The 15,177-nt window shown below is 38.1% G+C and overlaps 1 protein-coding gene across 1 annotated transcript in view; it reads left to right on the forward strand.

The window, feature by feature from the left end:
• Positions 1 to 5,420: 5,420 nt before the first annotated feature.
• The window catches only part of SEC23A (SEC23 homolog A, COPII coat complex component), a 62,626-nt gene continuing 52,869 nt past the window's right edge, over positions 5,421 to 15,177 (forward strand). The window contains exons 1-5 of the mRNA XM_060096293.1: positions 5,421 to 5,595; positions 10,473 to 10,714; positions 12,475 to 12,532; positions 12,743 to 12,829; positions 14,077 to 14,313. Of these exons, the coding sequence (XP_059952276.1) occupies positions 10,494 to 10,714; positions 12,475 to 12,532; positions 12,743 to 12,829; positions 14,077 to 14,313 (603 nt within the window). The 5' untranslated portion in view covers positions 5,421 to 5,595; positions 10,473 to 10,493. The remainder of the gene's footprint in view (positions 5,596 to 10,472; positions 10,715 to 12,474; positions 12,533 to 12,742; positions 12,830 to 14,076; positions 14,314 to 15,177) is intronic.

Raw genomic sequence — 15,177 nt, forward strand, 5'->3', positions numbered from 1 at the left:
CTTTGTAGTGAGTAGTCCAAAAATAGTTGGCTAGTGCCTTACAATGTCACTACCTGAACAAATGGAAGAGAATCCATCTTAGAAAAAACTGCAAATGCTTTATTTATTCCCTGGTGGTCTAGTGGTTAGGATTTGGCGCTTTCACTGTCATGGCGGGAGGGGGGGGGGTCAGTCCCTGGGCGGGGACAAAAACAAAAGCGAACAAAAAAACCCAAAACCAGAAACTGGATTAAACCAAAAAGTAGAGGCAAAAGCTCCATCTGGTGTTGACCATATAAAATTCCAAGGAATTTGCATTATCATACTTCACCTGACTGTGTAATACTAGAATCTCCAGTTTAGAAACATCTGTGGATTGAAAAGTAGGAAGGAAAATACTGGCTGTTACACATTAACTAGTGATTAAGATGATTAATGACTGAAGAAAAAGTCATAGGTTGTTCAGAATACTTGCCCCCAGATAGTCCCTGAAAAAAGTCCCAAGGTCAAATATCTTTGGGAAATGTATGCAAATGCCACTCTTAAATATTCACAGTGAATATTAGCATATTAAAACTCTTGACAAGTCAAGAGTCCTATTTTACATAATTTAACTGGTATTTGACCACAGGACCTCTCCCTCTCTCTCTCTTTTTAACATTCTCTGGCATTTTCAAGAATACCAGTTTGAAGAAGTAATTATCTTAGGAGTATTTGCTTTAACAAAAAAAGACTTTTTCGGCAGGGGGGAACTTACGTCAGATTTTATAGTTTTACCATCCAAATACATCAAAATGATGATGATAAAAACAATGTTCTGGCTTCCCTGGTGGCGCAGTGGTTGAGAGTCCGCCTGCCGATGCAGGGGACGCGGGTTCGTGCCCCAGTCTGGGAAGATCCCACATGCTGCAGAGCGGCTGGGCCCATGAGCCATGGCCACTGAGCCTGCGCATCCAGAGCCTGTGCTCCGCAATGGGAGAGGCCACAACAGTGAGAGGCCCGCGTACTGCAAAAAAAAAAAACCAAAAACAAACCAATGTTTTATAATTGTTTAGGTTTTCATGCTCAATTCAAGAATACTTAGGGAACAATCATTTTGTGCCAGGACCTGCACAAGGTGGTGTAACTGAAAGCAAACAATTATAATCAGTTGCATGTTGGCAAATGTTTAACAATAATCCTTCAGGTTCACAGATTGATCTAAAATGCCTTGGTCCAGGGATGTCTATAATTAAGTTAGAAAGCCAGTAAAGGGACTTCCCTGGTGGTCCAACGGTTAAGACTCTGCGCTCTCAATGCAGGGGGCCCGGGTTCGATCCCTGGTCAAGGAACTAGATCCCACATGCTGCAACTAAAGATCCCACACAAGGCAACTAAGATCCCGTGTGCCTCAACTAAGATCGGGCACAGCCAAATAAATAAATTAATTAATTAAAAAAAAGAAAGCCAATAAATACTGTTTTTGGAGGTTCTCCTTTTTTCCAATTCATAGTCTGACTCCTTTCTCAGGAGCTCAAGAAATTTTCCATTCTCTAAAATGGCCATACTACCTAAAGCAATCTACAGATTTAATGCAATACCTATCAAATTACCAATTACATTTTCCACAGAACTACAACAAATAATTCTAAAATTTATATGGAACTGTAAAAGACCAGCAATCCTGGCAAAAGAACAAAGCTTCAGGCATAACCCTCTCAGACTTCAGACAATACTACAAAGCTATAGTAATCAAAACAGTGTGGTATTAGCACAAAAACAGACATGTGGATCAATGGAACAGAATAGAGAACCCAGAAATAAACCCACACATCTATGGTTAATTGATCTTTGACAAAGGAGGCAAGACTAATATACAATGGGGAAAAGACAGTCTCTTAAGCAAGTGGTGTTGGGAAGGCTGGACAGCAGCATGTAAATCAATGAAGTTAGAACACACCCTCACACCATACACAAAAATAAACTCAAAATGGCTTCAAGACTTAAATATAAGACAAGACACCATTAAAATCCTAGAAGAGAACATAGGCAAAACATTCTCTGACATAAATCTTACCATTTTTTTCTTAGGTCAGACTGACCTAATCAAAAGAATACATATACATATACATATATATGGTATATATTGTATATATTATATATATATGTGAATCATTTTGCTTGACAATAAACCAGAAACTAACATAACATTGTAAATCAACTATACTTCAATTAAAAAAAAAAAGAAAATTTCCATTCTCTCTCTATTCTTCCTCAGATGAAAACCTCTTAACTTTCAGTATACTTGAAAAACTAGTCTTCACCATTTACCATCTGGGTCCAATGGATCCTTTCTAATTTTTATATCTTTAAGTCATTTCATGGATAATTTATATACATTAGAGTAAAGGGATATTTAATAAAGCTGTTATAAAAAAGAGTAAAGGGATAATGAAAAACAACTTTATTGGACATTTAAGTATCTAAACATAGAAAACCCTAGTTTTTATTCCACATTTTCCTGGTTTTGAAGATATATCCAAAATGGGCAATGTCCTCTAAATGCAACTACCTACACATTAGCCATGATGCTGAGTCTGGAGCATATTCATCTTGTAAATAGTGACTGCAGATGCCAAATACATCACTACTACATACTAGCTTATTGTTGCTTCTGGTTCATTTTGCAGTTGCATTATCAAAACACAAGACTTGAAGAATTTTTTGAAACCTTTAAAGGCTCATCATTTTGTTGAAGAGAGGACAGCCATCTTCTTTGCTACTTAGTTGCAAAACATTTGTATTTTTAGTTTTATAAAAGAGCAACTCAAAGAATTTTTAATTTCTAGATTATCTATTTCCTTCTTATTATCTTTGTATACACAACTGCCACTAGCATTTGTGCACTTAAGAATCATATCAAGTAAATGTATCCGTATAAACATCATAAAAGATGAAAGAATACTATCATATGTGCTCTTAGCAAAATGAGATTATCCAGATGTTTGCTGCAAAATCTTGTGGAATGGAGTTATTCCTTTTGAATGAGAAAGTAGATGAGAATACCACATTTTCTTTTTGTCCTTAGAAATATATTGTTAACTAATTAATTCTTGAGTTTGAAAAATTCATTTAGGAGGTGGTCATCTAAAGATTCTTAGTTTAAGGTTATTAGGGTCTAGAGTGCTGTTCTCTATCTCTGCATTAATCTTCTGAATTCTGAATTCTCAACTATATTCAATGAGAGCTAAAGCATAGTACAAAGATCTAGAAAGATGATGCAGTACTTTGAGCATTGCAAAAAGAAAACTGAAGGATATTGCAGTAGTGATGACTTACTTCACTATTCTATCATCTTAGGTAATTCTATCATTTTCCATTTTCTTATTATTTTAGTATATTTTGAAGCATGGTTTGGAACAATTAATGAGTAATGATGAAATAATTCCATGGATGATGAAGTAGGTGAATGTTGCAAGACATAGGAAAAATAAGATCAGTAAGATTCCATGATGTATCCTAGATTTACAAGAGTCCAAAGGACCCATATGACCACTGCAAATAGAGAAACTTTTATCCTATTTTTTTAAAATAAGTTTTCTCTTTGTTTTTTGGAAGACCTTTAAGAAAGAATAAAAGTCATGAAAAAAATCAATCCTTACAAATAGCACTCCCAAAAGAGGAAATCTCAGAAAACTAAAGTTTGGGTCTAATAGATCCTGATGATATGTACAAGGGTTAAATTCTTAAACTCATTCACCTTTAAGCACATAAAGACAGATATGAATGAATTTGTTACCCATCATAACATTTATTTCATTGTAACAGGAAACAAAAGCCTTTTGTTCAGCTGAAAACATAGGCATTATGACTTCTTAGACTTCATTGAGCTGGATGGCAAAGATCCCTTTCTGCGGACCATAAGATAATGAAATTACCGAAGGTGCTATACTTTGGTGTATTCCTCACTGAATTCCAGGATCCTGGTGGATCCTCGCATCTATGTCTATTTACCCTACTCATTCCTAGATCTTGTTTCTTTTTGCGAATGTCCTTATTCCACCTTTATATCATTGTCTACAGCTATTTACTTGCTGTACTTTCAGCCAAGAAACATTGTTAAGGTAGTATCCTGAGCCCACTTTATTTGCAGGCCTATACAGAATTTTGGATTTTGATTCCCATTTCCTCTTCAGGATTGTATTAAAATTTGATAAGCAAACTAATACTCTTTTACCTTACAAAACAAGCTTAGAGGAAGTAAAATATATGTTTGTTGCATATCTTATTTCTTGTGAATATAAGCTTGAAAGAACAAAAAATTGATCTTTTTCTCTATTCCATAAAATGCTTATAGGGCTAAGCTTTGCAGGATTTTAGGTGTTGTCTTATCTGGAAATAATTCCGTGAGCAACCCCTCACTGAAGGGTGGGGTTGCCTGAGACCACCAAGCTCGAATGCCTTTCCAGCCAGTTTCTGTCTGTCCCATTTTGCTCAGTTTTTTTCTTGGAAAGAGAAGCAGAAAACACATCAAGATTAATCAGCCAAAGATTGTAGTGTGTATGTATGTGTGTGTGCGCGTGTGTGTGTGTAGGGGGAGAGGTGGCAGAGGCAGTGTAGGAGGAAAGAGGTAAACTGACTAGGAATACATGAATAGTGTATAAATAGTATATAAATTCTTCCAGACCAGACGTTTGGCTGTTTTGCCTACATCGTATCACAGCATCGCTACTGTGCCTGGCACAAAGTAGATAGATGTTCAGTAAATGTTTGTTGCACTAAGTGAAAGAACGAACTTCTCACTTTGCTTTTTCAGGGGCGATGCAGCCTGTGTTTCTTGGAATCAACCCGGGCCCTAGAGGATGTCCTAGAGCAGGGGTCCCCAAGCCCCCACCCTCACCTGTCTGCGGCCCGTTAGGAACCCGGCTGCACAGCAGGAGGTGAGCAGCGCGGAGTAATGGACGCTTAATCTGCCGCTCCCCATCGCTCACATTACCGCCTGAACCATTCCCCCTCCACCCCTTATCTTCCACAGAACCGGTCCCTGGTGCCAGAAAGTTTGGGGACCAATCTCCTAGAGGACACCTCCATTTCTCTCAGCAAGCTGAGGAGTCTGGCGACAGAAGGTCACACATCATGAGACCCACGGGGAGTGGGAGCCGCCATGGCTCCGGGGAGAGGGAACCGGAGCGCCATGGCGCACCCCACCCTCGCGCTCCAGTTCCACCAGGTCCCGCGCCCCTCCCCGCCCCTCCTGAGTACCCCTGTTAGGTTTGTCATTGTCACCCCGCCCCTCCAGCTCTGGTCCCCGCCTCTTCCCCTCCCTTTTCCCCTCCCTATCCCCTCCCCCCGCCCCGCCCTGGTCCCGCACCCTCCCCTTCAGTTCCCTGGCCCGGTCGCCCCGCCCCCAGAACCGTCCCCTCCCCCTCACGCCCCCTCACGCCCCGCCCCTCCCCCCCTTGACGTGGCAGAAGCGGCACCAGCCATGTTAGTCCCGCAGAGTTCTGCGCCGAGGCCGGGGGCGGGGCGGTGCCGGCCCTGATTGCGGTGCCACGGCTGCTCTGGCTCGGCGGAGAGGGCGGATTTTGTAAGGCCGAGGCTGAGACAGTCGCGGATCTCGTACGTGGTGGCACTGTGGTAAGGATCCACTTCAGGGCTGCCTCCTCTCAGCTCCCTTGGGGGTCCGCGGGCGCTCAGTGGGAAGCGGGGGAGGGGAGGCTGTGTGGCGGCGGGTCCGTGGGCAGGGGTCTCAAGGGTGGTGCCTGCTCTGCCGTCTTGGTGCCCCGGGGCAGGCGGGGTGCGCCGGGGCTGCGAGCCGGCCCGGCGGGGCCGCCTGGAACCCTGAACTTGTCACCCTCTCACCCACCACCCTCTGCTTAGTTCTCTCTGGGCCTGGGAACCTGGCCCCCTCACCCACCTGCCCTGTATCAGGTGCGAAAGATGGGAGTCGGGTGAAAAACAGCAGTTTGGGCATCTCCCCCAGCACCCCACCCTCCGCTCCCGGCCGATCTGCCTTCCCCACCCCACCCCATCACCACTTCTGGGTACTTTGACTTCTTGGTTCATTCCCTCCCTGAGCTGAAGAGCCCTAGACTTTGAACCGAGGTGACTTCGTCACCCGTAGTTCGGCCTTGGGAGTTAAAGGGGATAAGGAGAAAAGTGCCAGGTATAGCTAACACCTTGGGCCTTGATTACAAATAGACTTCAGTTATCAGATTAGACCAATTGTACCTACTTCATTCAGCCCTAAGTGTTTTCCCGTTTTGGTGGGAAGGGAAAAGTCATAGTTAAATCTGCATGTAATCACTGGATTGAGTAAGTTGAATTCGTGTTTTCACGTGAACTTCCTCAAGTTACACCTCTCAAAGTCGTGGATAACTAGCCAAGTTAACTTGGTTAGAAGAAGTTTTAGATTTAAATATAGATTTAAATATAAATGCGTGTTAAGTCTTCCTTCTCTCCCTTCTCCAGTAGTCTAATGGACATCATTTTGGAAGTTCAGTCATTTTTAATAGGCTCAGAATTTTAGATTTAGAAGGGGTCTTGTAGTTTTCTAACCCAAACCCCTGATCTTACAGATGAGAAATTGAGGATCAGAGGGGTTAAGCTATTTTTCCAATATAATAAATCTAGTCATGGGAAGTAGTTGAAGACACTTCATTGAAGATTTTAGGACAGAAAAGTGGGAGAGGCACATATAATTGTTAACAAATATATCTGATTGGAAGGAACTCAAATTTTACTTGCAATTTACAATGTTTTGCACTTAGTTATCTATAAATGGGCTAAAATCGGAATATTTAAAAACTTTTAATTATTATTGAATAGGTAAAGCCTTTTAAAATACTGTGGGCACATATCTGATGTTCTAGGTCAAAGTGACTTAATGCTTCTTTGCTTTTAGTTATACCATGAGAAAGTATTTAACTAAAGTAACTCCCAATGATTATAAGTTGTGCTGAAAAATGAGACATTTCTTTAGAATGGTCTTTTGTGTTTGTGCCACTTAAAAAAAATATAACGACTAGTATATTAAGTCTGCATCCTAATATAGTGTTTGAATCGTATTTATTTAGTTTTATGATTTTAGACAAACATAATATCAGGGGAGAGAATGCTTATCAAATAATGTCATTTTATAAAAAGCTGGTTTATAAAAGGACTTTATTTCAAATATGCTATTGTTGAATCTGGGACCAAACCTGGCAAAATTTGTACTAGAATGAGTGATTTTAAGATTGAGTAATTTCTCCCTTGGAAAGGTGAGGGAAGTTGGGGGGGTGTTTTGCATGCCTATGTAATTGGACCAGTTAAGAAGCAGCAGGTGGGACTTTTGCAAACCACTGCTGGAAAGTGAGAAGGTAAGAAATAATTGTGATTTAGTGAACAAATATGATCTTAGAGCAGAGAGACTGAGAAGAAAAAGAGTGAGGAAGAGGAGGGGAATTGTACTCAAATATCACTCAGGTGATATTTAGTATGTCTCAATAAAAAGTAAGGATGTGGAGTTACAATCCAGGTTTGTTACCTGTTGTAGAAATTTAAATCTGGCTATTGCCTGTGTGTAGATGTCTCCATGCTAAGTTTCATAGAGCCTTTCTCTACTAGGCTCCCAGATTTTAAATTAAGCCCTAGAGTCCTAAGGAAGTGATTCTCAAGACCTCATTATACTCTTTTTGTTTTTTTTAAAGAATGGATGCACTTATAAATTTATTTATTTTATTTATTTATTTTTGGCTGTGTTGGGTCTTCGTTGCTGCGTGGGCTTTCTCTAGTTGTGGTGAGCAGGGGCTGCTCTTCGTTGCGGTGCACAGGCTTCTTATTGCAGTGGCTTCGCTTGTTGCGGAGCACGGGCTCTAAGTGCATGGGCTTCAGTAGTTGCAGCATGCGGGCTCAGTCGTTGTGGCTCACAGGCACGGCCTGTGGGATCTTCCTGGACCAGGGCTTGAACCCACGTCCCCTGCATTGGCAGGAGGATTCTTAACCACTGCACCACCAGGGAAGTGCCAAGACCTCTTTATACTCTTAAGCATTATAAAGCATATAATACTTAAGAGTATTAGAGGATCCAGAAAAAAAAGAAAAACCTGGCTTAATAGAAGACAGGTAGATTTTTATATCTACTGCTTTGCAGTCTATTGTAATATGTTGTTTTGGTTGAATTGTGTGAAGGAAGTCTGGCTTCACATAGGTACGTAGTTGGAAAAAGGAGAGATACTATTAATAGCTTTTTCGTATTAAAAAATGTGCATATTCTTGGATACTATACCCAAACTCGACAGTTTTAATTAAGAAATCAAGGGTTAATTGCAGCGTGGAGTCTGAAACCTTAAAAATGAACTTTTTGTACTTATTGCGTTATAACCCATTGGTCTGTCCTACACTTTGAATGGATTATTTACCCATGCATGATTTTGTAACATCATGAAAAGATCATTTGGGAGCTCTTGCTTCACTGAATAATGTGTATCTTCCAAATGTTGGCATGTTTCATTATACAATATATAAAAAAATCATATTATTATCACTACTGGTCTCATCAGCAAAATCTTTACATATTAGGAAGTTGTGAAGCTCATGGTATTAGATACAAGTTTTAAAATTTTTTAATTTTTTAATTTAAATTTGAGAAAGCTCAGATTTTATCATTGGCAACAAATACTGTGAATGGTTTTGCAGGTGACAGGCTCACTTCATCCATTTTTAAGAAAATATATAACAAATACCTAAGTACTATATACTGTTCTTGGAGAATTGAGAAAATAGTCACTCAAAACATTTTTTGTGTTTTGTCGTTCAAATGAACAACCCTGATTGGTTGAGTATATTTTAATAGTCTTTTGATGCTTTTTGGTGATGCATTTTAGATGTATCTCAGATTATAGATGCAATTAAGTAATAAACAGAAAACTTCATTTGCTTTATGTTCTGTAGAAATAATGGGAGGGATTGCATACTCCTAGAATTTATACTCACATCTGTAGCATGGAAGCTGTTGCTAAAAACCATTTCTCTCCCAGAGGAGGTTGTTTCTCCTCTTACTGTTGCCTGTGTTAAAACTGAGGTTGGCATCTTCTAACTCCTCTCTGATTATCCCAGACCTTTATTTTATCATTATCTTTCAACAGCCACTTTTTCTTGAAAGCTCATATTATCTTTCTCAAAGCTGTCTTCTGTATTTAGCTTTAAGATAATCTTTTCTAAACAAATCTAGATATCTTAAGATTTCTCTCTACCCTTTATCAATCTTTGAAAAATACATGATCGCTTTTGAATAGCATAAAATTCCTTAGCTGTCTCTGAAATTCTGATGGGAGGAAATACAGTGTTTAATTTTTATTTTATTATTTTTTAATTGAGATATAATTGACATATAACATTTCTTTTAGAGAAGGGAAAGGTCTTAGCTGCTTAAGATACTTCAGATTTGTTAAGCTTCACTTTCTGTAATTTGTATTACTAAAATATATTTGGACATTTTTCTAAAATTAAAATTGTTATTATATCTAATAATACCTTTTCTTCCCTTACTTACATTTTAGAATCAGTTCCTCATCCCATTGTTGTTCTTAGCTACTTCAGCATCCATGTTGCCTCTGTTGGCACCCTACCTTCATAATTCTTCGGTTCTTGATGCCATTCATCTCTCCCACAAGTCTTTTAGCCAGCCACATGGTACTTGAAATGCTATCTTCTCAGACCTTTAAATTTTACAGTTTCCTTCCATCACTAACCACCGTTGCATTTTGAGAGCATGAGATAGATAGAACTGCTTCCCAGGTAGGAAAGCTGGCATTCTAGTCTGGAAGCTAAAGAATAACAAGATGGAGATGTCTCTTGATACTGGGCACTAACCATAGTGGCATCTCCCTCTTCCAGTGGTAAAGTTAAATGATTATATTGAAATTATATATCTCAAATTAGAGTTGAAATGCTCTCAAGTTGGAATGTTAAAAGTATTCTGAATTAAGTTTCTGCAAGAGAAGTTAAATGATGCATGATAAAAAATTACCTGTCTAAAATAGAAGTACCTAGTTTTAGAAAAATATTTTTGTTTTGCACCTTTAAATATTCTCTTCTAGCAAGTTTAGTGGACACTTACTACTTTCTGGGTAGAAAAGCATGTGAGTTTTAGAATTTAATGTTTTTGACAATCTACTTATTAGAATAATGTAAGGCTGATACGGAAAACTTAGGATCTAGATTTTCCCCCATTTTTGCCTTAAATCAATAGGACATCTATTTTATTATTTATTATTTTTTGCCATAGTTTTTTTGGGAGTGAATAAAAAACGATAAAATACCTCTCATTGGGCCTAATAGGCATTGGGTTCTGTTGAGCCGTTCACTATTTTGTTATAATTGTGGTCATTGTTGTCTGCTAATTTTTTTTGAGATAAATATTTTCATTTGGTTATGATTTCTAATGGATTAATATTGCTGGAAGTGGTAAAAACATACTTATTTTGAATTTTCTTAAGAGGATTTAAAAATATCCTTTAATTTTGTTGCAGAAATAAGAATCAAGCTCTACAATGACAACCTATTTGGAGTTCATCCAACAAAATGAAGAACGAGATGGAGTCCGATTTAGTTGGAATGTTTGGCCATCAAGTCGACTGGAAGCTACAAGAATGGTCGTTCCAGTAGCAGCCTTATTTACACCACTGAAGGAGAGACCAGATTTGCCACCCATTCAATATGAACCTGTTCTGTGTAGTAGGACCACTTGCCGTGCAGTTTTGAATCCTTTATGGTAATTAAAGTATACGGAAAAAACTAATGTGTCACTATGATTTAAAAAAATGTAGTTTCTTTCTTGCTCATTTATATAAGAATATCTTTGTTTTTGTTTATAGTTATTTTTTCAAATTAAGGTAGTCAGATCCAAAGAGCTATAAAATTTTAGGATCATTCTAGTTATAGAGAGTTGATAAGAAACCAAATGCAAAGTTGTGACTGTGTAAACTGTTAGATTCTATCAGTATTCTCTAGATACTGATGTTGGCAATCAACCCATCTTGTGTCATTTGAAAAGTCATAATTGAGTGGTATGGTGTTTGAAAAATGTTATGATTTCTTGTTACATAAGCCAGACTCTCAAGAATTAACTTTTATTACTCTTTCTGCTCCCTCTCTCTCCACTCAGTCCACTAGCAAATCTGGTCGATTCCATCTCCAGAACAATCAGGATTCTGTCTCTTACTCCCTCCTAGAACATGGTACTTCAAAATATACCATCTTTTTTCCTGGATGGTTTCATTATCCTCCTAACTGGTCTTCCTGTTTCCGTTCTTGCTTTTCAGCAGTCTCTTCTCCACTCAGAAGCTAGAGTTTTATAAATGGATATCAGATTATTAAAATTGTTCAATAGCTACTTATTACGGAATGAAAAATCCATAGTCCTTATCAAAACCTATAAAGCCCTATATGATCTATCCTCTGTGTATTTCTGCCTTCATCTTGTATCATCCATTTTCTTTATTTTCATTTGCATTATACCTTACCCTCTCTCTTATCCTTGGATATACCTAACTTACTTCTACCACAGACTTTGTGCAATAGCTATATGTGCTGTCTGGATTGCTTTGCCCCCAGATTTTCCTGTGACTGGTTTCTTTTCATTCTGATTACATGTCAGTTTATTTTTTTATTTTTATTTTTTTTGGCTGCGTTTGGGTCTTCCTTGCTGTGCGCAGGCTTTCTCTAGTTGCGGCGAAAGGGCTTTTTGTTGTGGTGCGCAGGCTTCTCATTACTGTGGCTTCTCTTGTTGTGGCACGCGGGCCCTGGGGTGTGTGGGCTTTAGTAGTTGTGGTTCACGGGCTCTAGAGCACAGGCTTAGTAGCTGTGGTGCACGGGCTTAGTTGCTCCACAGCATGTGGGATCTTCCCGGACCAGGGATCAAACCTGTGACCTCTGCATTGGCAGGCGGGTTCTTAACCACTGCACCACCAGGGAAGTCCCTCATTTGTTTATTAATGAAGGCTTTCCTTTAAAGTAACCCTCCCAAATACATTCTCATGTCCTGCTTTGTTAGCTTTAATCTTTATTATCACTATCTAAAAGTATCTTCTGTGTTTATGCATTTACTTGTTTATTGTCTTTCTCTTCTACAATATAAACTCTGTAATAGCAGGGACCTTTGATCTTGTTTACTTCTTTATCATCAGCACCTAGAATAATGGCATTCAATAAATATATTTTTATTGAATAAATGCTTTCTAGGTCTGAGTTTAGAAGTTACTGAGCCATTTGGAGAAAAAAAATAGGATTATCTTACTTTTATTGTTGACATTTGCTATATATTAGAAGTTACAATATATTCATTTTGGTGAACTTGGATGTGTTAAAAGTATGAATTAAGTATTGGCAACACCTAAAAATACATGGCTTTTAAAGATTGCTTTGATATCAATTTGAATGTATTCATTTTCAGAAAGAAATTAATTTTATTGAAATTAGGATTATTGTACAATTTAACTGAACCATGCGCTATTGTATCTTTTCTTAAAACAGTCAAGTGGATTATCGAGCAAAACTCTGGGCTTGCAACTTTTGTTATCAAAGGAATCAGGTAAGAAAACCCCTGTTACAGATGTTAATGCTATAATACTGCTCTAAATATGCAGAAAGATGCATACTTAAAAATAATGATGAAATAACTTTATATATGATGAAACTATCTTTTTAAATAATTAAATGATCAGGAAATAATTATTTTCAGTTTAAAATTTCATTACTCACAAATAATTTGTTAAAAAAAATTTTGTTTTTCTACCTGCAGTTTCCACCTACTTACGCTGGTATATCTGAACTGAATCAACCTGCTGAACTTTTACCTCAGTTTTCTAGCATTGAATATGTAGTTCTGGTAAGAACATAAGAGTAACTCTTTAAGAAATTTAAAATATCCAGTAATTTATACCAAAATAACTGTTAAATTGAGCTGACTTAAAAGGCATCATTCTTTTTTTTTTTTTTTTTAAGAAGATGTTGGGGGTAGGAGTTTATTAATTAATTTATTTTTGCTGTGTTGGGTCTTCGTTTCTGTGCGAGGGCTTTCTCTAGTTGTGGCAAGCGGGGGCCACTCTTCGTCGCAGTGCGTGGGCCTCTCACTATCGCAGCCACTTTTGCGGAGCACAGGCTCCAGACGCGCAGGCTCAGTAGTTGTGGCTCACGGGCCTAGTTGCTCTGCGGCATGTGGGATCCTCCCAGACCAGGGCTCGAACCCGTGTCCCCTGCATTAGCAGGCAGATTCTCAATGACTGCGCCACCAGGGAAGCCCAAAAGGCATCATTCTTGATTCTCACATTGAATTGATTGAGAATTTCAAAGGTAACAACTGTCAAGGTCAGTTTGAGTAAGGTAATTTCTGTTGTAGTTATTTGAAAGGTGGCCAAGGTATTGGGTGGGGTGGGGTGGTTTGCTATACCGAATAGATCAATAAACAGTAAAGTATCAATTTTGCTTTGTTGTTGGAAGATCAATTACAAATACTTGGTCAATATGATGCTAGAGGCTAATGATATATTCCCAAGTCTAATAATGAAATTACTCTTGCATTGGCCCTTGTTAGGAAAATCATTTTTCTTCCCTTTCTGAACAGCTTTACATAGTTATTTACATATTTAAGTATTAAGGTAATATTTTTTATGAATGTTGTAGAGAAACCAGATATGGTTCACTGAGCCAGTCAGTAATTTGTCCACTCTGGCTAGTTTCCAGTTCTCTTATAATCCAATTCAGGGTTAGATAATTATTTTATAAAAATCACCTAATTTTGCTTTTAAGCTTTATAGTTTCTATTTTCTTATTTTAAAAGAAATAAGTGCTTATTATAAGAAATGAAACCTCATGCAGTTAAGTAAAATTGAAAGTGAAAATCTCCTTCATGTAACTATAAATAATGTTTTTAAACTGAATTTTTCACTTGATGATGTCTTGTATATCTCTCCATGCATATATAACCTGTTTCATTTCTGAAATGGCTTTATTAGGATTCCATTACGTAAATGTATTGTAAATTATTTAATTAGTCCTCTATTAATTATCCTGTGTATTGTGCTGAAGTGTTAATACTTTTAAAACATTTTTTTTTATTGCAACATTTTTTAAAAGCGTGGTCCTCAGATGCCTTTGATATTCCTCTATGTGGTTGATACTTGCATGGAAGATGAAGACTTACAAGCCCTGAAAGAATCTATGCAGATGTCATTAAGTCTTTTACCACCTACGGCTTTGGTTGGCCTAATTACTTTTGGGAGAATGGTGCAGGTTCATGAACTTGGATGTGAGGGCATTTCAAAAAGCTATGTCTTCAGAGGAACAAAAGATCTGTCTGCCAAACAACTGCAGGTAAACAACAAGAATGGTAGTTTTAGCCTGTTTGTGCACATCACTCTATGTATGTCTATAAATGCCTTCTAGATACAAGTTTCTAGAAAATATTATGAATGACTAATATAATTGTATTATAACAAAGCCTTTAAATTTAGTGTTGGCCTCAGCGTTCTTTCATTTGCCTTAAATTGTTATTGTAGAGATTGAAGACTCTTCACTTTTGAAGTATCTTTAAAATTTAGAGTGAAACTGAAGCTATTTTACTAGAGATTTGAAGGGCTTATAGAAGAGTCATGCTGAAGACTGAGAGAAGGCAACCACAGAATTTTAGCTTTTGTTTCTTTACATCTCACTTAGGAACTAAACACTGTGTTTGGCAAGGGGACATATTTTAAGGCTTGAGAGTTAATAGGTGAACCATGAGTATATATATTTTTTCACACACTAGGATATTTTTATCTTTGGGGCAAATTGAAGCTTTGTCTTCCAAGGCAGGGAGTTATGTGTAACATACTAGGATCATCTTGGTGTATTTTTCAAAATCTTTTTCTGTCCAGAGATTTTGATAGATCATAAGAGAGTGAGTGAATATGTGCTTCAACTGGAAGATAGTTGAGAGGGTAGAGATTGTTCATGTAAGAGTTTTGAAAAACTTTCTAAGTGATTCTTTTTTTAAAATTAATTAATTAATTTTTGGCTGCATTGGGTCTTCATTGCTGCGCGTGGGCTTTCTCGAGTTGCGGCGAGTGGGGGCTACTCTTCGCTGCGGTGCGTGGGCTTCTCATTCAGTGGCTTCTCTTGTTGCCGAGCATGGCCTCTAGGTGCACGGGCTTCAGTAGTTGTGGCACGTGGGCTCAGTAGTTGTGGCTCACGGGCTCT

Source organism: Mesoplodon densirostris, chromosome 4 (assembly GCF_025265405.1).
Source record: "Mesoplodon densirostris isolate mMesDen1 chromosome 4, mMesDen1 primary haplotype, whole genome shotgun sequence".
Classification (NCBI taxonomy): Eukaryota; Metazoa; Chordata; class Mammalia; order Artiodactyla; family Ziphiidae; genus Mesoplodon; species Mesoplodon densirostris.